At 43.4% G+C, this 26,541-nt stretch overlaps 1 protein-coding gene across 1 annotated transcript in view; it reads right to left on the reverse strand.

The window, feature by feature from the left end:
* Nucleotides 1-26,541, reverse strand: part of cep72 (centrosomal protein 72) — a 171,502-nt gene that overhangs the window by 121,348 nt on the left and 23,613 nt on the right. The window contains exon 4 of the mRNA XM_073024631.1: nt 7,009-7,201. Within this exon, the coding sequence (XP_072880732.1) occupies nt 7,009-7,201 (193 nt within the window). The remainder of the gene's footprint in view (nt 1-7,008; nt 7,202-26,541) is intronic.

Raw genomic sequence — 26,541 nt, forward strand, 5'->3', positions numbered from 1 at the left:
ATTTAGCAAAGTGGTTTATTCAAAGGTTCACTGAGAAAGCAGTCAGTGCAGTATCTTTATTACCCACAACAAAGAGGAGGCAGGAAGATGGATGTTAGAAAAGCATGAAGGGGAATTATTTTCTCCCAAGCAATAACCAGCATGCAAGGTCATAATTCATAGGTTTCAAGGTGACAAGTTACTGAAGTGTACTTTACGTCAATACAAGTACAAGCCACCAAATGTTTTTGTTGTTATTTCAGGGTACTGGTTTATATTCTAATAGATCTTAGTGCTGATAATGAGGTTAAAACTGTACAAGGTGAATTCCACTCAGTTCTGACCATTAATATACAAAAAGGGATAAGTTCAAAATGCTCCTTATTGAAATGGCCCTGTATATCAATTTTGTTTTATTAATCCAATTCCCTTTATCCCTTGATGTTTCAGGATTATCAGTGCATTTATTTTTCAATATTTCTGTAAAGAATACAAAAGCTTCTGGAGCAACTCAACAGGAATTTCCCCAGCAGGCTGAGGACCAAGAGAACACCATCTGTTGTGTTGTCAGGGTGAATGGGGCAGGGGAGCAGAAGGCAAGTGTAGGAAATAAAGGAGACTCTTGAGAAGAAGCAGATTTTTTCTATAAAGTCCTGAAGCCAACACCTCTTCTTGAGAACAGATCTTACAAGAGACTGGGTAGATGAGGTGTTGCAGAGATAGCTGCAGGAGTCAAGTGTATTTTTAGTAAATGTCAGTAGAATGTTAGTCACCTGAGACGATCTGCCCTCTTTATTCTCTCCAAGATGTCTCTACATTTCATCCACCAGCTAGTGTGCCTCCCATCTCCACCCCTCAATCTGCCTGGTTCCAACTTACCATTATCTCCTTCTCACCAGATTCAACTTATTGCCTACTAGTCCCTGGCTTGCCCCTCCCTCTCACCTCCTCATACTGGTTCTCATCCCTCTACACCAGGAGTTCCTAACCTGGGGCCCCACAGACCCCTTGTTTAATGGTATTGGTCCACGGCATGATAAGGGTTGGAAACCCCTACGCTACACTCTCAGTCCTGGTGACGGATCTCAACACAAAACAGTGACTACCACTTTGCTTTTCAAAGATACTGCTAGGCTGCTTAGAAACAGTTGGTTTTTGCTCTGCATTTACAGGTGTCTTGTGTCTACATACAACCAATACTCTCCAGAAAATGCTGTATCAAATTGTTTGCTCTAATACCTGTCTTAGTTCACGAAATTTTCCGAGACATACGTCTTCAAAGTAGTTTTCTCAGTTGTTAATATACTACAACAACACCATGTTATTTCTACAGCTTCAAGTATAGCTCTAAGTTTCTCAGGGACAAAGAAAAAGACTTCGTATTGATATTTATCTTTCATTCTTGCCAAATACATTTTCATGAAAGTCAGAGAATGTCGGTATTAAACAAACTCGTAGCTGAACTGCTAATATGCTTAAAGTTTCACAATGTAAGAGAATGAGAATATCGCTTCAAAATCAAAATCAGAGGACTGTGACTATTCATTATTGTTTCATAAAAGTATGCATTTTCTTCCTAGAAAATCTCGTTGCCAACACTGTTGAAAAAGATTCTATTAAGAGGAATTAACCTTAGGATTTTGATGTCACTAGTGTGTTACTATTTATTCTAAATTCCCAATTGCCATGACCAAGTGGCACACCATGCTGGTCTGAGTCAGGAGCTCCATGTGGGCTATAGCTGGCATAGGCTGATTTTGCTTTCTTACAGCAACTTTCTCAATAGTCTTCATTTATTTTTTCTCTAGACTCAAATCTGAATCTTGTATGAAATCATGTACTGTATGCCATCAGTTTCTGTTTGTACAAAAAACATCTCTGGATTGCTGCCAGTGGCACACACCAGTGAGGGTAACAATAGGATGATTTGGCAGGTGAATGTGTGGCTGAGGATATGGTGCAGAGGACACAGCTTCAGATTTCTGGATCATTGGGATCTCTTCTAGGGAAGGTATGACCTATACAAAAGGGACAGGTTACAACTGAGGAGGACCAATATCCTGCCGGCAGGTTTGCTTGAGCTATCTTGGAGTCCAAGTCATCGGGTATATTTAAAGCAGAGGTTGATTGTTTCTCAATTAGTCAGGGCATGAAGGGATACGGAGAGAAGGCAGGAGATTCAGGGACATTGCTTTGTGGATCCAGAGCTGGCTTGCATACAGAAGGCAAAAAATGGCCGTGCTTTATGAGCCTGATTGAGTTTTTTGAGCATGTGACTAAACACATTGATGAAGGTAGAGCAGTAGATGTAGTGTATATGGATTTTAGCAAGGCTTTTGAAAAGGTACCCCTTGCAAGGCTTATTGAGAAAGTAAGGAGGCATGGGACCTTGCCTTGTGGATCCAAACTGGCTTGCCCACATAAGGCAAAGAGTGGTTGTGGACTGGTTATATTCTGCATGGAGGCCGGGGACCACTGGTGTACCTCAGGGATCTGTTCTGGGACCCTTTCTCTTTGTGATTTTTAAAAAATGACCTGGATGAGGAAGTGGAGGGATGGGTTAGTAAATCTGCTGATGACACAAAAGTTAGGGGTGTTGTGGATAGTGTGGAGGGCTGTCAGAGATTACAGTGGGACATTGATAGGATGCAAAACTGGGCTGAGAAGTGGCAGATGGAGTTCAACCCAGATAAGTGTGAGGTGGTTCATTTTGGTCAGTCAAATATGATGGCAGAATATAGCATTAATGGTAAGACTCTTGGCAGAGTGGAGGATCAGAGAGATCTTGGGATCCGAGTCCATAAGATACTCAAAGCTGTTACGCAGGTTGACTCTGTGGTTAAGAAGGCATACGGTGCATTGGCCTTCATCAATCATGAGATTGAGTTTAAGAGCAGAAAGGTAATGTTGCAGCTATATAGGACCCTGGTCAGACCTCACTTGGAGTACTGTGCTCAATTCTGGTCGCCTCACTACAGGAAGGACGTGGAAACCACAGAAAAGGTGCAGAGGAGATTTACAAAGATGTTGCCTGGATTGGGGAGCATGCCTTATGAGAATAGATTGAGTGAACTCGGCCTTTTCTCCTTGGAGCAACAGAGGATGAGAGGTAACCTGATAGAGGTGTCCAAGATAATGAGGCATTGATTGTGTGGATAGTCAGAGGCTTTTCCCCAGGGCTGAAATGGCTAGCACAAGAGGGCATAGTTTTAAGGTGCTTGGAAATAGGTACACAGGAGATATCAGGTTAAGTTTTTTTTTAAACGCAGAGTGTTGAATGTGTGGAATGGGCTGCCAGTAGTGGTGGAGGAGGTAGAAACAATAGGGTCTTTTAAGTGACTCCTGGATGGCTACATGGAACTTAGAAAAATAGAGGGCTATGGGTAATTCTAAGGTAGGGACATGTTCAGCACAGCTTTGTGGGCCGAAGGGCCTGTATTGTGCTGTATGTTTTCTATGTTTCTATTGGGGCTAAGAGGGTAATGGATCAGCCACGATGAAATGGAGGAACAGACTCAATGGGCCAAAATCCCCATTCTGTTCCTACTGTACATCTTATGGTCTTAATCTCCTTGGCTGCAGGGAATATCCAGATTATTCTGCAATCCACTACTGTAAAGTCTCACAGCAGTGCATACTCATTCATTTACATATTTTCAAAGGGATGTCAAGAGTAGGCTCACCCGATTCATCTTACGCCATTCTATCACAAAAGGGTTAAAAACAGGCAGCTGAACCCATTAATACATTTGCTGTTACTGTAAAGTTAAATATCTTTACCCTGTTTCATAACTTACAGGTGAAGAATACTGTTGCACAAATTTTATTTAGATATGTACAGTCTTGAGTTTTGGTTTGCTGTTGAGTGGAACCTCTAAATCCATATCCCTTCACTGCATATTTTGACTTTGCAATATCAATATCACCTCTCTACCGTAAATCCCCTCCACCCCCACTTGCATCTCCATTCATTGCTTTTTTATATATAAACCCTTAAGTGACCATCAATCATGACTGTTCCAATATCCTCTGGCTGACCTTCCAACCTTCAGATAGTAAACATCGGCTCATCTGAGATGTTGCTGCCTACCTGGCATCAAGTTCACTTATTTCTGTCCTTGACTCAATTCTCTTTTCCTCAAGATATGTAATTTAAATTCTTTTTTCTCACAGGTAGATTCCTCCATAACTTCACCTTTCTCTATCTTTATAACATACATTTCATTAGGTGCACCTGCTCATTCATGCAAATATCTATTCAGCCAATTATGTGGCAGCAACTCAATGCGTAAAAGCATGCAGACATTGTCAAGAGGTTCAGTTGCTGTTTGGACTAAACATCAGAATGAGGGAGAAATGTGATAGAAGTGATTTTGACTGTGGAATGATTGTTGGTACCAGAGGGGGATGTTTGAGTATCTCAGAAACTGCTGATCTTCTGGGATTTTCACACACAACAGTCTCTAATGCTTACAGAGAACGGTGCGAAAAACAAAATACATACAATAAGCAGCAGTTCTGTGCGTGAAAATGCCTTGTTAATGAGAGGGGTCAGAGGAGAATGACTAGACTGGTTCAAGCTGAGAGGAAGGCAACAGTAACTCAAATAACTGCATTACAACAGTGGTGTGCAAAAGATCATCTGTGAATACACAACACATCAAATCTTGAAATACATGGACTACAACAGCAGACGACCATTAACAGCCATTCATTAGCATTTTATTAGGAACAAAAGGTTCCTAATAAAATGGAAACTGAATGCATATTATGTCCTAATATTAAAGAAATTTCTCAGGCTTTATATGTTAATAGCAGAGGGTAATCTTTTAAATACAGTGGATTCCAGCTAATTGGGCCATCGGTTAATCAGAACAGCCGCTTATTTGGGACAACTCTTAAAGAATAAAAACTAATTGAGAAAATAGCTGGGATTCTCTTTGTTTACTAGGGACACATGACCACCTGATTGGGATAGGAGACTGCTGTCAAAGTTTCTAACTAGCATCAGTTGCGTACACTTGTCTGGCTATCAGACACTACACTGTGCTTAGAGTAAATAGTTTTAAATAGCGTCAGTTATGGGCATTTGTGTTCAAAAAGCAATGATTTTTATTACTGATATTTGGCAAAAAACAAGTAGTAATACAATTCAAAACTGCAGAACTGTTTTGCTCACTGTGGTTGCAAGCATTCAGGCTGCCAGATGCCAGAAACAGCCAGAGTGAAAATGAAGTGATTTCATTACTTCAACAAGTTAGGAAATACTAAGAATTTGAAGGTATTGACTATCAGCTTGAGTGTTACAATGAAAAAGAAGTTTTGGTGGATGCAATGGTCAAAAATATTATATGTAGGCAGTCCATTATCTGCATTAGGTGCTGCAGTGACTTTGTTCATTTACAGTCAATCAAGAGAACACAACAGTACACATGAGATGAATTCCTCCATGGTAATTATTAGGAACTAATGCACAGCTTTATTGTATAGTAGTACAGGAGGTTTTCTAATGTGTTCTGTATTTCACTTAATTACATAATTTGTCACTCCATTAAACAGTAGTTTGTCTTTTTTTAAATATACTTTTTTAAACTATTTCCGTGAAACTGCACCTAATTGGGGCAACCACTTAATTGGGCCATAATATACTAGTCCTGATGTTTCCCAATTAACTGGAATCCACTGTATTTGTTTCGAAATAAATTCTCAGAATTACTGGCATTCAGTACTCTAACCTGATTTCCCAGATTTGTACGATGACTTATTCAAAAACTACATAGGGGCAAGTTTGTCACAACTATTTGCAGCTGGACTGCTTGTCCTATCAAAAGAAGTACAGCTTCTTAACAGAACCTCAGGCTAATGCTGAGAAAATGCCAGCAGATGGCCAAAGGGAAGGCAAGTTATTTCTTTCAAATTGAGCTGGTTTAGTATAATGAATGACATTATTTTTTCCACTGTTGTTAGTTTTAAAATCCATTTGCAAATAATTTTAAAATTTGTTAATTTACTTGAATTTTAATAGTTTTCAAAAGTCTCTGAATATCAGAAATCTTCACAAACCATTGAATTCAGTGGCAACTTTAACAGAACAGACAACTTTACCTGAAGGCTATAAGTCACCAACCACTCCCCTCCCAACAAACTCATCAGGGCCACAGCAGGCCTTTTAAACTAGACACGCAGGTGTTCAGTGTTCAGGAATCACAGACTGCGATTCAGCCTTGTAATTTAAAAAGTACTGTGTATATATGCTTTCAATCACTGTTATTTTGTAATCACAGTAATTCAGCACTGATGAAATGCCCCTAAATGTTGACTGTTTATTCATTTTTCAGATATGCTGCCTGGTCTGCTGGGTTTCTCCAGCATTTTGTATTACTCTGATTTCCAACATCTGAAGATTTTCTCTTGTTTTTTGGCAGTAATTTTGTACTCGTTTCTGTCACCTCGGTTTTTGATGATTGTATATCTAGTTATCAAAAGTCACCGTGAACAAGAATAATAGAGACTTTTAATAAAAACAAAACATTGCTTTTTAAAAAAATACTTCTACAAAGAAATCCATGAATTGTTAACTACTGGAAAGGAATGCACTTCTGCACTAATAGCCCCTTTTATGACCAAGGGACTTTGCAAAGAAATTTACTGTCAAATAGAAACACTTTTGAAAGTTAAGTAAACATAATAAATGCTGTAATCATACTGTATGAAACAAGATTTTGCAAGCAGTAACGCGATAACAATTGAATAATTTGTTTCAGATGTCAGCTGCTTGATTAGTATTATCTACAATGCTACTTTTCTTTCCCATTTGTGCAACAGGATCTACTGAGAAAGCAAGCAAGGCCTCAAATTTAAAAGCTCAGATAAAAGAATCACTGATGTCTTGGTGTTAGCCTGGTGGTCCGATAGCTGAGATGAGATGGAAACCTAGGATTATCTGTTATGAATAAAGCTACCACCAGGAAGTTCAACTGGCAAAGGAATAAATGGTGTTATTATAACCTTTGATCAATAGGTACTTACCTAACCTTCTAAGATTGGGTAGCAGGTGCACAACAAAAAGCCGATAGTCTGATTCATTTTTGGTCACAGGATTCAGTCTCAAGTCAAGTTCTTTCAAATTAGTCAGATTACGAAGGAGGAATATCTCTTTCAAATCTGCTATGTTGTTATAATATAGGTTGAGCTTTTCCAAATGAACCAAGTGTTGGATCCCCTGTAGGTGCAACATAGACAAGGTGAACATACATTAAAATTTGTAAGAATTGTTTTAAATTCAAATTGGCTACTGACAGATTAAAATCATCAAGTCAGTAACAAATGTTTGCATTTTGTCTTTTTGAGAGATGCTACTCATACTCTCCTTTGTTATGGTGAAAATTAGACAGAAACATTGATGTTTATAAGTATTCATTTCAACATGAAAATTAAGTTTCTATCAGATAACTGATACCTTCATTAATGGTGCTGTATCAAATACTCACCAATAAATATGACAACTAAAGCAAAAGAATGGCGCAGAGTTAGAAAAAAATGCCCACAACATAGTTTCCACTTTACAGAAAATCTTCGGCTGTTACATTCAGCATTAAGTGTATTTTTAAATAATTATAAATCATAAATATTACTCTGCTGTCTTACACATTTAGATTAATAAATGTGCCACTTCTCGACCGTTTACTTAACTTTGGAGAATTACAGATTAAAATAAAATGTTTGCCAATTCAATCTATTATCTGTCTCCTTCTTTAAACTTAGCTACTTGTCTCAAAATTTTCTTAGCTTTCAGTGCATCATCTGAATCTTATTTCTAATTTGTGGCTTGGGTCCTACATGTTTCTAAATATCCTTCAGTCTAATTAATCAAAGAAATCTTTTCCTGAAAATATTCAGACACCAGATATCTTCTTATTCCTTGTCCAGCAGATATTTGGGAATGAGGACAATTTCCTTCCATTCGGGTTTTGTAAATTCAGAAAACTTTGTAAATTCTTACCTCTTCTGGTAAGATACCGGTGCGGTCGGATGCAACGGCCAATCTGAGTCGAATTGAAGGTGTATTTATCTACTAGTATTTTAGTATTTTATCTACTACGTCTTTATTTTACAATCACGTCACTGCTGAAGAGTAAGAATACCAAGTTCTGCAGGGCGAACCCATTAGCGAGTTGCTCCACAGCAATGGAGATTGACTTATTGCATACCGTTGCTGTTGTTGTCTCGACTTTATCATTGGACGATGTGCAGTGCAAGTGATTGTGTTGAATGTTTCTATTGTGATTGCAAGACCCTGTCGGAATTTGGTAACATAGAATACTGCAAGCCCAGCTCACTTGTGAGACCAACGGCGGGGGAGCTGCGTTGCCTCTCTTGTGGTGAGGAATAGGCCGAGTCTGAGGGGTTGCCTGTTGCAGCCAACTAGGAGAGGAAATGTTGAGGCAATGTGAAAGAGCCCTAGCAAGGCGTGCTGGAATCGGTACCTCTATTGGGGGCAGGCCCCTGCCATTGGTGTGTGCTCCGCTGTTTGCTTGTTCCAATAACAAGCTGGACCAGGACAATGTACCATCAGTTCTACAGTCATGCCACTCAGGGGCGAGCTATTTTTTGTGACTGTATGTTCTTTCTGAAATTGTTACCATATGTGCTATTTGTGATATGTGTAGTGTGCAGTTGCTACTGTGTTTTGTACCTTGGCCCCAGAGAAACACTATTTCATTTGGCTATATTCATAAGACCATAAGATGTAGGAGAAGAATTAAGCCATTTGCCCCATTGGGTCTACTCTATTTCATCATGGCTGATCCATTTTACCTCTCAATCCCATTCACTGCCTCTCCCTTTCATGCCCTGACCAATCAAGTACCAATGACCTTCTGCCTTAAGTATACCCATTGATTTGGCCCCACCTGTGGCAACAAATTCCACAGGTTTACCACTATATAGCTAAAGAAATTCCTCATCTCCACTCTGAACGTTCACCCCACTATTCTGAAGCTGTGTCCTCTGGTCTTTGACTCCCCACTACTGAAAGCATCCTCTCCACATCCACTCTCTTGAAGCCTTTCAACATTCGATATGTTTCAATGAGGTCACACCTCATTCTTCTGAACTCCAGTGGGTAGGGGCCCAGAGCCATCAAACCCTCCTCAATTGACAAGCTTTGCTCCAGGGGTTAAAAAAAGGTTGAGAGTCCCTATCTATAAGTATAGTAAATGATTCTTGCTCCTCGAAACCTCTTGCAATGATACCAGTATAACATTTGCCTTCTTATCTACACGCTACATCAATCAGTGTGTTTGCTTTCCTGAACAGAACACAGTTCATCAACATTTTCCATTCTAAATTACATTCTGCCTTTCCGTTTTCCAACTTTAGCAAACAACTTCACATCTGTTCAATTTATATTGAATTGGACATGAACTTGTTTGTACAAGTCACCTTGCATCCACCTCACAACTCGTAATCCCACCCCGTTTTGTGTGATTAACAAAACGGGTTAGGGTTAGGGTTAGGGAATGACACTACATTCTAAACCAGTTTTTTTAAGCTTTTTGCCCTGGAGGAGACTTAGAAATAATTTTCAGATCTCAAGGAACCCCTGTGTAAAAATTATTATATTTACAGCTCACGGTACATTAGTGTGATCAGTAAGTTGTGGATATAATAATCCAAAAATAATTGTCAATGCTCTTTTGAGAATGAATTTTTAGTCAACCTTTCTTGAAAAAAAAACAGGTAGTTAAGCTTAGCTTATTTTTCTTGAAATTAATCTCTTTCTTTTCCTTCCATAAATTTTTTTAAACTCATAAGGCAAACATAATAAGTTTCTGTTAAATAACTGGCTTAAGCCAAAATGGGATTTAATTTTTCTCAAAGTAGGCTGGGTAAATTTAATTTAAACAAAGGCTGTAAATTGATTTTAATTAAAGCTATTTACAACATGAAAATTTATTGACAATATTGAATAGTAAAGTTACTAAAAACTATAAGTTAAAGCAACAAAGTTGCCAACAGATTTCTTCCAAGACAGACATTTTGTTTCCAGATATGAAGACAAAACATTAAATATATTCTTGGCCTTTGCTTGTTTGGGCAATTCTTTGCAACAGAAAAAGTTTTCTTGAATTTCATCATCGTTTACAAATCTTACAAATGCTACATGACATTTATTGGTGAAATAAACCTGAATAGAGAAACTTTTTTTTTCAGTTTATCACACAAAACCTCTTCAGCATCATATGACATGTCATCAATACATCAACTTATTGTACTGTTTGAGAGTGAAACCTTTTCAATTTCTCGCACTATATCTTGTCCAGCATTTTACTCACTATAATCTTACATGCTGGCATTATTAGGTTCTCATTAACTGTGACTTTTCCTTTTCTGGGCAATAAACTCTGCTACTAAATAACTTGCTTCCTGAACCCTTTTACTGACTGCGACTTCATTAACAAAAGTTTTACTCTGTTTTGAGATTTGAACAGCTGTTTAAAGTAATCAGCACATTTACGTGTCAGATCTTGAAGGAAAATGAGTGCAGTTATTATTACAAGGGTGGTGTTCAAAAAGCTGAAAGACCTAAGGGTACATTAGTCACCTGGGAAGATGAACTGCTCCCTAGGGTTCTGAAAGAGGTAGCAGTAGAGATTGTGGAGGCAATAGCAATGATCTTTCAAAAATCATTGGACTCTGGCATGGTGCCAGAGGACTGGAAAATTGCAAATGTCACTCCACTCCTTAAGAAAGGAGGAAGGCAACAGAAAGGAAATTATAGACCAATTAGCCTGACCTCAGTGGTAGGGAAGATGTTGGAGTCAATTGTTAAGGACTAGATAATGGAGTACTTGATGACACAGGAAACATAGGGCAAAGTCAACATGGTTTCCTAAAGGGAAAATCTTGCCTGACAAACCTGTTGAAATTCTTTGAAGAAATTACAAGTAGGATAGATAAAGGGGATGCAGTGGATGTCGTATATTTGTGCTTTCAGAAGGCCTTTGACAATGTGCCACATGAGGCTGCTTACCAAGTTAAGAGCCTGTGGTATTATAGGGAAGTTATTTGCATGGTTAGAGCATTGGCTGATTGGTACGAGGCAGCGAGCGGTAATAAAAGGATCCTTTTCTGGTTGGTTGCCAGTGACTAGTGGTATTCCGCAGGAGTCAGCGTTGGGACCGCTTCTCTTTTTGCGGTATATTACTGTCACCAACCTTTTCAAGCCCGAGATCCCCTACCTCGGCCTTAGTCAAAGGCAAAATCGACCCCAAATCGATTAGTTACACCCATGCGCACCGGGGCAGAAAAGACCAGAAATAAAACCCTGCAATCCGGAAGTAGAAATAACGTATGTACACCAGGGGTGACCACCCTATTTTTGTACCGCGGACCGGTTTAATATTGACAATATTCTTGAGGACCAGCCAACGGGGGGGGGGGGGGTTAAACATTACCAGAATACAGTGATACTCAAAGCAGGTTCCTTATGTCCAGTCTATTCCTCAATTTAGTTTACGTGGCTCTCAGCACTTCACTTCTGTCCCGCTTGCTTGTTTTTTCCGCTGAAAAAACTCAGTGGATTTGTCTTTAAGTGCAGGGTGTTTGGACTCAAGGTACCGAAGCAGTTTTGAGGGCTTCATTGCCTCATTAGACAGCCTCCGGGCCCGAACTCCAGCTTCCTGCCCACCCGCCGCCAGACACCTTGGCTGGGTGCAGCTGCTCGCGGGTGGGGTGAGGACAAGGTAAGGGCCAGAGGTCCCTGTGGTGGGGCCGCGGCAGTCGCAGTCCAGAAAGAGCGACTGAGCGAGGAGTGTGACAGGGCGTGTGCCCCCCCCCCCCAATAGGATCTATTGGCCGACAAAAGTTTGTCTCGAGGGATGACTTCCAGTAGATTGCAGCGAGGTAGCTGCTCTGCCACTTACAAAACACTGAACCCGAATTAGGTCATCTGTGAATATTTCAGCACCGGATTCCCCACGAACGTTCGGTGCGCTGAACAGGTTTAGAGGCAGCGCCCATCTGTCCGCACTCCAGGCCAGTACCAACGGCACTTCTCGCCAGCCAGGCAAGGTGGACGGTTACCCGAGGCTGACCAGTGATGCCTGGTGCTAGGGTATCACTGCGTTTAAGCGACTGATGACCTCGCATGGGTAATGGGCTTGTGTGCGTTCAAGTTCAACAGTGGGCGTGACAGGGAATGAGGAAAGGTGCAGCTGACTCATATCGTTTCCTTGGTCGGGGACCACTGAAGTACACTGTGTAGTGCGTGGTGGGGGAGTTGCACATGTGCACTGGGCAGAAAGAACGGAACTAAAACCCCGCAACCCGGAAACAATCTCTTAACAGTATTTGTGTATTTATTTTTCCTATCTTTTTTTCGGGATCTACTGGGAAAGTCTCAAAGATTGACCAGTCGATCGCGATCAACGGGTTGGCGACCACTACTGTATATCAATGATTTAGATGATGGAATAGATGGCTTTGTTGCCAAGCTTACAGATGATAGAAAGATTGGTGGATGGTCAGATAGTGTTCAGTAAACAAGTAGGCTACATAAGAACTTAGATGGATTAGTTGAATAGGCAAGAAAGTGGCAAATGAAATGCAATGTTGGATGATGCATGGTCATGCACTTTGGTAGAAAAAATAAATTTGCAGACTATTTTGTAAATGGGGAGAAATCCTAAAAATTTTAAATGCAAAAGGATTGGGGAGTCCTTGGGCAGAACAACATAAAGGTTAACTTGCAGGTAGAGTCGTTGGTAAGGAAAGCAAATCTAATGTTAACATTCATTTCAAGAGGTCTAGAATACATGATGTGATTCTGAGGCTTTATGAGGCATTGGTGGGGCCTAATCTTGAGTATTGTGAACAATTTTGGGCTCCTCACCCAAGAAAAAATGTGTTGGCATTGGAGAGGGTTCAGAGGAGGTTCACAAGGATGATTCTGGGAATGAAAGGATTGTGGCGACCCACTTTCTGCGCAGGCGAACCAGCTCACAAATAGCCAGCGCGCGGGGAGAGACTTTGGTAATGCATCTCTGACGTCATTTCCGCCTGGAGAGGGCGTGTGCTAGGGATTAAATGCCAGCGCCGCGAAGTTTGAATAAACTAGTCTTGAAACGACTTACCAACTGCGTGTCATCTCTAGCTCTGTATGTAGTACATCGCTACATTGGTGACCTCGACGGTTCAAACGAGATTTGGACCAAAGATGACCGACTCTTCATCTGTTCACGCAGTTTCGCTAAAACTGCCCACTTTCTGGACGCTGCGACCACGCGTGTGGTTTAGCCAAGCGGAAGCCCAGTTCCAGATTCGGCAGATATCTTCTGATTCCACGTGTTACTACCACGTGGTGAGCGCCCTTGACCAGGAGACGGCCGCCCAGGTTGCGGATTTCATACAGTCGCCCCCGGAAGAAGGCAAATATGAAGCACTCAAAGCACTGCTCATTGGGACCTTTGGCCTCTCACGGCGTGAGTGGGGTGCCCGCCTACTTCACCTGGACGGTTTGGGAGACAGACTGCCGTCAGCATTGATGAACGAGATGCTGGCCCTGGCTGACGGACACAAGCCCTGCCTCATGTTCGAGCAAGCGTCCCTAAAGCAACTGCCCGAGGACATACATCTGCAGCTGGCCGACGCAGATTTCGGCGACCCCCGGAAGGTGGTGGCCCGGGCAGACGTGCTGTGGAAAGCCAAGAAGGAGAGCGTGGCGTCCGTCGGTCAGATTACCAGGCCACGCGCCCAACAGCAGACCAGACCAGGCCCAGCAGGGGGGGCACACACAACACAGAGGCAGGAGTGAGGAGGCCAGTGAACAGTGGTGTTTCTACCACCAGCAGTGGGGCACAGAAGCCCGCCATTGTCGCCCGCCCTGCAAGGGCCAGGGCCAGTTGCCACTAATGACTATGGCGGCTGGCCACCAGGACAGTCTCATGTACATCTGGGACAAACAGTCGGGACGCCGCTTCTTGGTCGACACCGGAGTGGAAATCAGCGTCTTGCCCCCGACGGGGTACGACACCCGCAACAGGAAGCCAGGACCCACCCTGAGGGCCGCAAACAGCAGCACGATACGGACCTACGGCACCCGGACAGTGCAGCTGCAGTTTGGCACCAGCCAGTTCACAAGGGACTTCACACTGGCCGCCGTGGCCCAACCACTCCTGGGGGCGGACTTCTTGCGAGCTCACAGCCTGCTGGTCAACTTGCAAGGGAAAAGACTGGTACATGCCGAGACTTTCCAGACGTTCTCCCTGGGTGAAGCCAAGTTGCCGGCCCTACACCTAGACTCCATCACGCTGTTGGACAACGAATTCACCAGAATCCTGGCGGACTTTCCATCGATTCTGGCACTGCAGTTCACGGCAGCCATGCCCAGATATGGGGTTCAGCACCACATCCCAACCAAGGGACCAGCCCTCCACACCCGCGCACAAAGGCTCCCCCCAGAAAAGCTCCGCCTGGCGAAGGAGGAGTTCAAGAGGATGGAGGAATTGGGGATTGTATGGAGGTCCAACAGCCCATGGGCCTCCCCCCTGCACATGCTGCCCAAAGCAGCTGGGGGTTGGAGACCATGCAGCAACTCCCGCAGACTGAATGAGGCTACCACTCCAGACTGCTACCCCATGCCGCACATACAGGACTTTGCAGCAAACCTGCACGGGGCAAGAATATTTTCCAAAGTAGACCTTGTCCAGGGATACCATCAAATCCCGGTGCACCCTGAAGACATCCCCAAAACAGCACTTATTATCCCGTTCAGCCTGTTCAAGTTCCTTCGAATGCCGTTCGGCCTGAAGAATGCCACACAGACGTTCCAGCGGCTAATGGATATGGTGGGATGCGACCTGGACTTTGCGTTCATCTATTTGGACGACATCCTTATAGCCAGCAGTAGTCGCCAGGAGCATCTGTCCCACCTCTGCCAGCTCTACCCCCGCCTGAGTGATTTCGGCCTCACGATCAACCCGGCCAAATGCCAGTTCGGTCTCGATACCATTGTCTTCCTGGGCCACAGGATTACCAAAGACGGGGCAACACCTCTGCCCGCCAAGGTAGATGCGATCCGCCACTTTGCTCGGCCCAACACGGTCAAAGGCCTACAGGAGTTCATTGGTATGGTGAACTTCTACCACCGTTTCCTCCCCTCAGCAGCCCGTATCATGCGCCCTTTGTACACCCTGATGTTGAGTAAAGGCAGGGACATTACTTGGGATGAGGAGGCCGCGGCCGCTTTCATTAAAGCCAAGGAAGCCTTGGCAGATGCCGCGATGCTGGTGCACCCCAGAACGGACGTTCCGATCACCCTCATGGTGGACGCATCCAACACAGCAGTCAGTGGGGTGCTGGAGCAACTCATCGAGGGGTGCTGGCAACCCCTGGCATTCTTCAGCAAGCACCTACGACCACCCAAACTCAAGTACAGTGCTTTTGACCGGGAGCTGTTGGCACTGTATCTGGCAATCCGGCATTTCAGGTACCTCTTAGAAGGCAGGCCGTTCACCACTTTTACGAACCACAAACCGTTGACCTTTGCGTTCACGAAGGTGTCCGATTCCTGGTCGGCTCGCCAGCAGCGACATCTGTCCTACATCTCCGAGTACACGACGGACATCCAGCATGTCTTGGGTAAGGACAACGTTGTGGCCAACGCACTCTCCAGACCAGCTGTCCAGGCCCTGTCCCTGGGGGTGGACTATGCAGCACTGCCGGAGGCACAGCAGGCAGACGACGAGATGCCCAGCTACAGGACCACAGTCTCGGGTTTGCAGCTGCAGGACTTTCTTGTATGCCCAGGTGAGAGGACCCTCCTGTGCGACATGGCTACCGGCCAACCTCGACCCTTCGTCCCAGCAGCCTGGAGGCAGCAAGTTTTCGACTCCATACATGGTTTGGCGCACCCATCTATCAGGACAACCGTCCAGCTGGTCTCCAGCAAGTTCGCGTGGCACGGACTTCGCAAGCAGATCAGTGAATGGGCCAGAACGTGTGCGCAGTGCCAAACAGCCAAGGTGCAGTGGCACACTAAAGCCCCGCCGCAGCAGTTCGAACCCACCCACTGGAGGTTCGACCACATTCATGTGGACATCGTGGGCCCCCTACCAGTGTCCTGAGGAGCGCAGTACCTCCTAACTACGGTAGACCGGTTCACGAAGTGGCCAGAGGCAGTCCCGCTCACCGACACATCTGCCGATTCCTGCGCCCGAACACTGATTGCAACCTGAGTAGCACGTTTCGGGGTACCGGCCCACATTACCTCCGACAGGCGCCCAGTTCACCTCCAGCCTGTTGGGAACTCAGCTACACCACACTACTGCCTACCACCCACAGTCGAACGGACTGGTGGAACGCTTCCACCGTCACTTGAAGTTGGCTCTCATGGCCCACCTGAAAGGGCCTAACTGGGTGGATGAGCTTCCCTGGGTCCTGCTTGGAATTCGCACAGCGCCCAAAGAGGATCTGCACGCCTTGTCGGCTGAGTTGGTGTACGGCGCACCCCTGGCCATCCCAGGAGAGTTCATACCAGCCCCAAGGGGGCAAGAGGAAGAACCCGCAGCAGTCCTGGACAGACTACGTGAAAGGCTTGGCAACCTGGCCCCCGTATCAACTTCACAGCACGTACGGACCCTGACCCATGTTCCCAGAGACCTGCAGAACTGTAAGTTTGTGTTTGTACGAAGGGATGGACACCGGGCACCGCTACAGCAGCCGTACGAGGGGCCGTTCAAGGTGATCAACAACAACGGGTCCATGTACGTTCTGGACATTGGGGGGGAAAGAGGAGGTTTTCATGGTGGACCGACTCAAACCAGCTCATGCAGCCAGTCGAGATTCAGGCACCGCGGCGCAGAGGCAGACCTCCCAAACAGAGGCTGATCCAGACTCTGGACATTGGGGGGCGTTTCACCGGTTCTATGGGGGGGGGGGGTTATGTGGCGACCCACTTTCTGCGCAGGCGAAGTGGCTCACAAATAGCCAGCGCACGGGGGGAGACTTTGGTGATGCACCTCTGACTTCATTTCCACCCGGAGAGGGCGGGCGCTAGGGATTAAATGCCAGCGCCGCAAAGTTTGAATAAACTAGTCTCTAAACGACTTACCGACTGCATGTCGTCTCTAGCTCTGTATGTAGTACATCACTACAGGGTCATCATATGAGAAATGTTTGATAGCTATGGGTCTCTACTCACTGAAATTTAGGAGGATGTGGGGGGGGGGGGGTGGGAATCTCATTAAAACATTTCAAATCCTGAAAGGCTTAGAATGGTAGAAGCGTTAGTTTAGGGACAAGAGGAGAAATTTCTTTAGCCAGAGGGTGGTGAACTTGTGGAATTTAGTACCACAGTTAGCTGTGGAGGCCAGGTCGTTGCGTGTATTTAAGGCAGAGTGAGATAGGTCCTTGATTGGACACTGCATCAAGGGTTACGGGGAGAAAGCCTGGGAGTGGGGCTGAGGAGGGGGGATAAGAAAAGGATCGGCCATTATTGAATGGCAGAGCAGACTCGATGGGCCAAATGTCAAATTCTACTCCTGTGTCTTATGGTCTTTTATGGCTGTGATTTGTAGTTAAATGTTGTTTCAATTTTGCTGGAGCCTTTGCTGTATTGTGAGTTGTTTGCCACAGACTAGGCACATTGGCTTAGGACAACTTGGCTCCCCAGTCCATGTAAAACCCATTGATAAGAAGCTTCCATTGTAAAGACTGTCTTTGTTTATGTCCATTATTGCACTAGTGCAGTGACTGTACCATCAGACACTGGACTGTCAGACATGTCTGTAAAACACAGGGGTTAATAAAATATAAAAAAACAGCGTAATAACTAAATGAGAAACTGCAAAAAATGCTAAAACATCAGAATGCAATTCAGTTCTAACCTACATAATTCACCTTTTGTGACGTTTACAACAGCAAAGCAGCAAGCCAGCAGCTGAATCATGGCACGTACAAATTCCTTTGGGATTTTCTACTACACAAGTGGAGTTTGTTTGCTCCCATAAATCAGTGGAAGTGGTGGGAGGTAATTTGGGAGGGAGAGGCTGACATCACAGCCCAAGTTGTGCAAGTCCATTCAAAGCTTGGAAGATGCACAAAAGACCATAAGACATAGGAGCAGAATTAGGCCATTCAGCCCATCAAGTCTGCTCTGCCATTCCATCATGGTTGTTCCTGGATCCTATTCAAACGCATACACCTGCCTTCTCGCCATAACCTTTCCCGCTCTGCATCAACCTACCGTCCTCTCCTCTGTGCAATACAGCGCTCACCAATTATCAATGGCCTTCCCTATCTCACATCAAAAACAAATGGACTCAACTAAATAAACACGGTCCTACTGTACACTGCCATACTGGGCTGGAGACTTCTGACGAGATTGCTTCAGGGCTGCTTGGTCATTGCCCACCACTGCGAGCCCTACCATTGTGTGAAATTCAAAAAAAAATGTTTTTTTAAAATCGTGATCTATTATGGAACCCCGGTTGAGAAACACTGTTGTAAACCCTCATCTTCATCATTGACCTATATAGTATACTGTGAATAATTGGGGTCCCAAGGACTGACACTTACAGGACTCAACTAACTATTGCTACTCTCAGTTTCCTGTCTGTCAACTGATTTTCAATCCATGGCAGTATTTTATCCCTAACCTTAAAACTCTTAATTTGGCACACCAAGTGGGACTTTATTGAAGGATTGCAGTAATTTCAAGGAGACCACATCTACTGATTTTTCCAATGAATTGCATCATTTAGACCCTCACTGATGTTTGTCAAACACCATTTCCTTTTCTCAGTGATTTTCTCCAATCCTGTTGATATTTCCTAGGCATCCTATTAATCACATCCTTTACTGTTAAAAGCAATTTACCTAATGCTGACATAAGGCTATCCAGTCTATAGCTAGCTGGTTTCTCTCTCCCTCCTTTCTAAAAGTATGGACAGATTATATTTGCCTCTTCTTCAAACTGTTAGTTATAGAAATCTGGAATATGAGAACCATTTCATCCACTATTTCCACATTTATTGCTTTTGATACTCTGGAGGACAGTTAATCAACTTTTAGTTTTATTAATTATACAAGCACTATTTTGTCTCCCCAATACTAATTCAATTCCTTTTTATTAAGTGCTTGGTTCTCTAGCATTTCTGAGAGGAACGGGCAGTACAATTGCAAGCGGTTGGTATAATACTATTACAGTGTCAGCGAACAGAGTTTAATTTGCCACTCCTCGTAAGGAGTTTGTACATTCTCCTCGTGGCCACACAGGTTTGTCCGAATGCTCGGATTTCTTTTTACTTTCCAAAGACGTACAGATTTGGGTTTGTAAGTGTGGATGTGCTCTGTTGGCACAGGAAGCATGCAACACTTGTGGGGTTGCACAACCCCAGCACAACCCCAGACTGAGTTAGTCATTGAAGCAAACAACGTATTTCACAGTATGTTTCAATATACATATTGACAAATAAAGCTAATCTAATCTAAATTATCTTTTTCTGTGAAAACAAAACCAAAGTATTCCTTTAATTGCTCTGACATCAACTCTTCCCTATTATAAATTCTCCCATTTCTCTTCAAACTGATGCCAGTGCCTCATCCATGTAAATTTACTACACCAATCTTTAAATCATGCTATTCATCTGAAAACCCTGAGATTATTTGCTTGTGGCTTAGATAATAATCTAGAGATAACCATCTATGTGATTTTACTTTATAAATTTAATTCCCACTTAGCCCTACTTATGATTACATATAAACTTTATAGTAGATTAAATATGTTGGACATGTCCGATCAAAAATTGCACAAATCCTGATGGATTTCATCCACACATTTTAAAAGCATTTAAACAGATACAGGAGCTTACAGGAAAAAAAGTTGTAATGCCACAGCACAGGCAAATAACTGTTTTAAGAAAGATGATAAAGTGTGGCCAAGAAGTTACAAACTCATCAACTTAACATCAGTGGTAGACAATGAATAAAAGTCCAACATAAAGAGAGAAGTGTCCAGAACAGAAAAAGTACAATAAATAATCAGTATGGATTTCAAAAAGGAAAATATTACTCAATCTTAGTTGATACTTGATGAGGCAATGGAGGAAATTGAAATTGTAATAAACAATACAATTTACCTACATTTTTAAAATCTTCAGTAAAGTACTATATAATGAAGTGTGTTGGCACATGGCCAAGTGGTTAAGGCCTTCAGATCTAGTGATCTGAAGGTCGTTAGTTCGAGCCTTGGCTGAGGCTCTGTGTGTGTGTCCTTGAGCAGGGCACTTAACCATACATTGCTCTGCGACAACACCGGTGCCAAGCTGTATGGGTTCTAATGCCCTTCCCTTGGACAACATCGGTGGTGTGGAGAGGGGAGACTTGCAGCTTGGGCAACTGCTGGTCTCCCACTAAAAAAATACCCTGCCCAGGCTTGCGCAAACCCATGGTCTATCAAGACTAATGGAAGCCTACATATAATGAAGTCAGAAATATTTACAAGCTATTTACAAATATTTAAAAGAAAGCAGATAATGGAAGCAAAGGGTAGATGGTAGGCAGAAATGCTCCACATAAATTAATGCTGGGTTTACTGCTGTTTAGCATTTAATTAACACAATTTCTGAATTAGCAGATAAAATGATTCTAGATAGCAGATGATTAGCAGGAGAAGCTTCAGGAGAAAACAGCTACCCAGCTAACTATAGTGTAGTTTACATTTAATTACAGTAAAAGATGCCAACAGAAATATTAAGATCAAAAGCTCATTATAGAAGTTCACCTGGCCCTGGCACATAAATATTGTGACTATAAGACATAAAAGCAGAATTAGACCATTCAGGTTTATCGTCTTCTCTGCAGTTCAATCATGGACGACTTGAAATCTTTGATGCTCTTACCAAGAACCTGTCAGCCGTTACTTTAAATAAAACCAATTACCTGACCTTCACAGTGATCTGTGGAAATGAATTCCAGACATTCACCACCCTCTGACTAAAGAAATTCCTCCTCATCTCTGTAAAAGCAGGTCTGATGCCAAGTACCCTGTAGTGTTTGGTTCCTCCTGATACTTTCCATCCACCATCTATGAGATCCATTGAGTTTAAGATGGTACACTCCAAAGCCTGAAAGCGTGCATCTACAACCAAACCCATGAATGTCAATAACGTAGAGGGCAAACAAACACAGCTGATTAGCACCCTGTCCAAATCCTGAACATTCATTCTCTTCACCATCATCAGGTGAACATCAGATCATGTTCAGTATGTATTATCCACAAAATGTGCTGCAGTTTGCTGCCTTGTCTACTCAGGACCTCTATCACTAAGACAGACATGCTGGCATAAGAGGACACCACTACCTGCAGTGCATGCCTTCATGTTATATTGCAAGCTAACTCGGTAATATAACAAACTCAAGGAAGTTTGCAGGTGCTGGAAATCCAAAGCAGCAAACACAAAATGCTGAAGGAACTCGGCAGGCCAACCAGCATCTATGGGAATGAATAAACAGTCAACGTTTCGGGCTGAGACCCTTCTTCAGGACATGAAGGGTCAATTCCATCACTGATAAATCCTGGAATTCCCAGACCCTAACACAATTAATCAGTAATTGTGATGCTGAAGAGGATGATTTTCAAAAGGGAGCTTGCTGTTTAAGTCCAAAGTGGCAGCATAGGTAGATTGGGTGGGAAAGACTTACAAGGTGCTAGCCTTCATTAGACGGTGATAGACTAGAAGAGTAGGGAAATTATAGTACAGGCTTATGAAACACTGGTGACATTACATCAGGAATATAGTGTGAAATTTTCATCTCTACAGTGTAGATAGGATTGAGTGTCTGGAGAGGAAGCAGGGGAAGTTCAATCAGATATTGCCTGGGATGGAGTGGCTCAGTGATAAGCAGGGACTGGATAGGCTGGGTGTATGGAGAGGCTGGGGGCCAGTGCGAACAATGACTTACTTGAGGTGTACAAAGCTATGAGGGGGTTAAGATAGAGCACCCAATACCAAGCCTTTCCCAAAAGTACTGGTATTTATAATCAGAGTATAGGTTTCATAAATTTGAGGGGATACAAGAAAGATATCTTTCATCCAGAGGATGGTTGGAATTTGGAAAGCACTCCAAGAGGGGGTTGTAGGGGCATATACTCATGGCATTTAAGCACAGAGATGAGCACTTGAATCACCAAGGACAAGGTGGTTACAGATGGTATAAATTAGGCTTAGTACTTGATGGTCACCATGCACGGGGTGGACTGAGGTAACTGTGTGACTATGAATCTATGACAGTAACAAACCTGAAGAATGAGCAAACAATTGGTGTAAGAGATTCAATGCAGATAAATGCGAGTCATACATCTTATAGGAAGAGATTACTCATTACTTAGAAGGTGTGAGGCTAGGTGGAGTAGTGGAACAAAGAGATCTTAAAGAGTACAAATACACCATTCATTAAAAGTTGCACCACAGGTTAGGAAGACCATGTAAAGAAAACAATCCAGCACTGGGGTTTATTTCTAGAGGGGTGGAATCAAAAGCCTTGATTCAACCACACTTGCACCACTGTATTCATATTATGAAGAGTTAATGGAGAGAATGCTAAGATTTTCAAGAAAGATATAAGAAAAGCAGAACTGTTTACATATTAGTAAAAGATGAGAAGTATGGGTCCTTTTTCCATTGTCAACAAAAAGGCTAATGGAATAGGAGCCATTCAACCTAAAAATGATTTTGACAAAGTTGATCCCACACAGCTAGATGCCATCCACATTATGTCCTCACACCTCAGGCTAAAAAAAAAAGGTACTCACTACAACGGAGTGGTTGAAGTGCATTTGACAGGACCCTTTTGATAAAGCATCTCAAACCTGAAATATTAACTGTTTCTCTCCTCACAGATGCAGCCCGATCAGCTATTCCCAGCAATTTCTGTTTTTGTTTTGCATTTAACAGGAGACCAAGCAAGCATCTGAAGGAAAAGAAAACAGGAAAAGGAAGGAAGGAGTCTGCATTGACTGGTTTTCCCAAATGTGCTGTACCTCTGGGGTAATAAATGAGAAAAATAATAAAAAGATAATATATGAAGTGTGAGACTCATTTATGACAAAAATGGGTACTTGCACTTAAATGCTGATGGCAGCATTACAATACTCAGTACTTTGCGTCAGTTTTCACCTGGAAAGACAGTACTTCTAAAGCAGTGGTCACCAACCTTTTTAAGCCCATGATCCCCTACCTTGACCTTAGTAAAAGGCAAGATCGACCCCAAATCGATTAGTTACACACATGCACACCGGGGCAGAAAAGACCGGAAGTAAAACCCCACAACCCGGAAGTAGAAATAATGTATGAACACCAGGGGTCACCACCCGTTTTTTGCACCACGGACCGGTTTAATACTGACAATATTGTTGTGGACCGGCCGACCACGCCGGTGGTGGGGGGGGGGGGGGGGGGGGGTGTTAAACACCACTGGAATACGGCGATACTTGAAGTAGGTTCCTTATGTCCAGTCTATTCCGCAATTTAGTTTTCGTGGCTCTCAGCACTTAACTGCTGTCCTGCTTGCTCACGTTTTTTCCACTGGAAACAAACTCAACGGGTTTGTCTTTAAGTGCAGGGTACCGAAGCAGTTTTGAGTGCTTCATTGCCTCATTAGACAATGTCCTGTCTGCCCACCACCAGACGCCTTGGCCAGGGGCGACTGTTCCCGTACTGGGGCTGCAGCGGTCGCAGTCCGGAGATAGTGACCGACCGAGCGAGGAGAGCGACAGGGCGCGCGTCCGCCCCCCTTGTAGGATCTATCAGCTGACAAAAGTTTGGCTCGAGGGATGACTTTCATTAGATTGCAGCGAGGTAGCTGCTCTGCTACTTACAGAACTCTGAGCCCGAATTAGGACGTTTGCGAATATTTTAGCACTGGGTTTCCCACGAACATTCGATGTGCCAAACAGGTTTAGAGGCGGCACCCATCTGTCCACACTCCAGGCCGGTAGCAACGGCACTTCCCACCGGTTACCTGAGGCCAACCAGTGATCCCTGGCACGCGGGTGTCACTGTGTTTTAGGCGACTGATCACCTCGCATGGGTAATGACTTCACGTGTATTCAAGTTCAACAGCGGGCGTGACAGGGAATGAGGAAAAGTGCAGCTGACTCCTATTGTTTCCTTGTGGCCCGGTGGTTGGGGACCACTGAAGTACACTGTAGTGCGTGGCGGGGGAGCTAAACGCATGTGCACCGGGCAGAAACAACAGAACTAAAACCCCGCAACCTGGAAACAATCTCTCAACAGTATTTGTGTATTTATTTTTCTTTTCGGGATCTATTGGGAAAGTCTGAAAGATCAGTCAATCGCGATCGACGGGTTGGCAACCACTATTCCAAAGTAACAATGAAATTAAACACTAATTGCATGGAGGAATGAAAAAATTGGATGGACAAAGTAGGCAAGTTACTAGGACTGGTTTGAATCTGCAGGATGTACTAGAAGAAATTGTGAAGACAATGACCATAATTTTCAAATGTTCTTCAGACAGAGGGACGATGCTGAAGCACTGAAAAAGTGGTAAGTGTTAGAAACATAGAAAATCTACAGCACAATACAGGCCTTTTGGCCCACAATGCTGTGCCGAACATGTACTTGCTTTAGAAATTATCTAGGGTTACCACAGCCCTCTATTTTTCTAAGCTCCATGTACCTATCCAGGAGTCTCTTAAAAGAGCCTATCGTATCCGTCTCCACCACGAATGCCGGCAGCCCATTCCACACACTCACCACTCTCTCCGTAAAAAACGTACCCGACATCTCCTCTGTACCTACTTCCAAGCACCTTAACACTGTGCCCTTTCATGCTAGCCATTTCAGCCCTGGGAAAAAGCCTCTGACTGATCACCCATCATCCTATACACCTCTATCAAGTCATCTCTCATCCGCCACTGCTCCAAGGAGAAAAGGCCAAGTTCACTCAACCTGTTCTCATAAGGAATGCTCCCCCATCCAGGCAACATCCTTGTAAATCTCCTCTGAACCCTTTCTATAGTTTTCACATCCTTCCTGTAGTGAGGTGATCAGAACTGAGCACAGTACTCCAAGTGGGGTTTGTCTAGGGTCGTATATAGCTGTAACATTACCTCTTGGCTCCTAAACTCAATCCCATGGCTGATGAAGGCCAATGTACCGTATGCCTTCTTAAGCACAGAGTCAACCTGTGCAGTATCTTTGAGTGTCTTATAGACTTGGACCCCAAGATCCCTCTGATCCTCCACACTGCAGAGTCTTACCATTAATACTATATTCTGCCATCATATTTGACCTACCAAAATGAACCACCTCACTTATCTGGGTTGAACTCCATCTGCCACTTGTCAGCCCAGTTTTACATCCTAACAAAGTCCTGCTGTAAACCTTGACAGCCCTCTACACTATCCACTTTTGTGTCATCAGCAAATTCACTAACCCATCCCTCCACTCATCCAGGTCATTTATAAAAATCATGAAGAGTAAGGATCCCAGAACAGATCCTTGAGGCACAACACTGGTCACCAACCTCCATGAAGAATATGACCCGTCTACAACCACTCTTTGGCTTCTGTGGGCAAGCCAGTTCTGGATCCACAAAGCAAGGTCCCCTTAGATCCCACACTTCCTTACTTTCTCAATAAGCCTTGCATGGGGTACCTTATCAAATGCCTTGCTGAAATCCATTTACACTACATCTACTGCTCTACCTTCATCAATGTGTTTAGTCACATCCTCAAAAATTCGATCATAAGGCAAGACCTGCCTTTGACAAAACCATGCTGACTATTCCTAATCATATTATATCTCTCCAAATGTTCATAAATCCTGCCTCTCAGGATCCTTCCATCAACTTACCAACCACTGAAGTAAAAACCACTTACACTAATAAGTTACTCACTTATTGAAAGAAGGAAGGATAATCCTCATAACTAAATGCTGCTCAGTTAAATCATAAGTGGTAGGAAAGTTTTCAGAAACATTGTTCTGGAACAAGATTAATAGTAACCAAGAAGTAAATGGATTAATTAAGACAAGCCAGTATGGATGTTAAGAGTAAACTGGGTATAACCAAACTGGAAATACTTTTTATTTAGAAATATTTCGAGATAGAGAAGGAGGGAAGAAAATGGAGCACCCAGAGAAGTGAAAAAAAAAATCACATGGTCACAGGGAAAACATATTAACTCCTTAGACAGTACTGGGAAAATTTGATCAGATGAAAGAAAGAGTTGAAGAGGATTACACAGCATACGTATATTTTTTTCAGAAGATTTTTGTGAATGAGTTAATAAAATGCTTATCAAGAAAGTTGAAACACTTAGTATAAAAGGGACACTGCTCACATGGATATGAAGTTGGCTCAATGGTCATAGAAAAAGGCAAAACACAAGAAATTCTGTAGATACTGGAAATCCAGAGCAACGCACACAAAATGCTGCAGGTCATGCAGCACCTATGGAGAGGAATATAAGTCAATGTTTCAGGCTAAGACCTGAAGACTGGAAGAAGGTGAAAATAACATCCTCAAGAATCA

Source organism: Hemitrygon akajei, chromosome 20, assembly GCF_048418815.1.
Source record: "Hemitrygon akajei chromosome 20, sHemAka1.3, whole genome shotgun sequence".
Taxonomy (NCBI): domain Eukaryota; kingdom Metazoa; phylum Chordata; class Chondrichthyes; order Myliobatiformes; family Dasyatidae; genus Hemitrygon; species Hemitrygon akajei.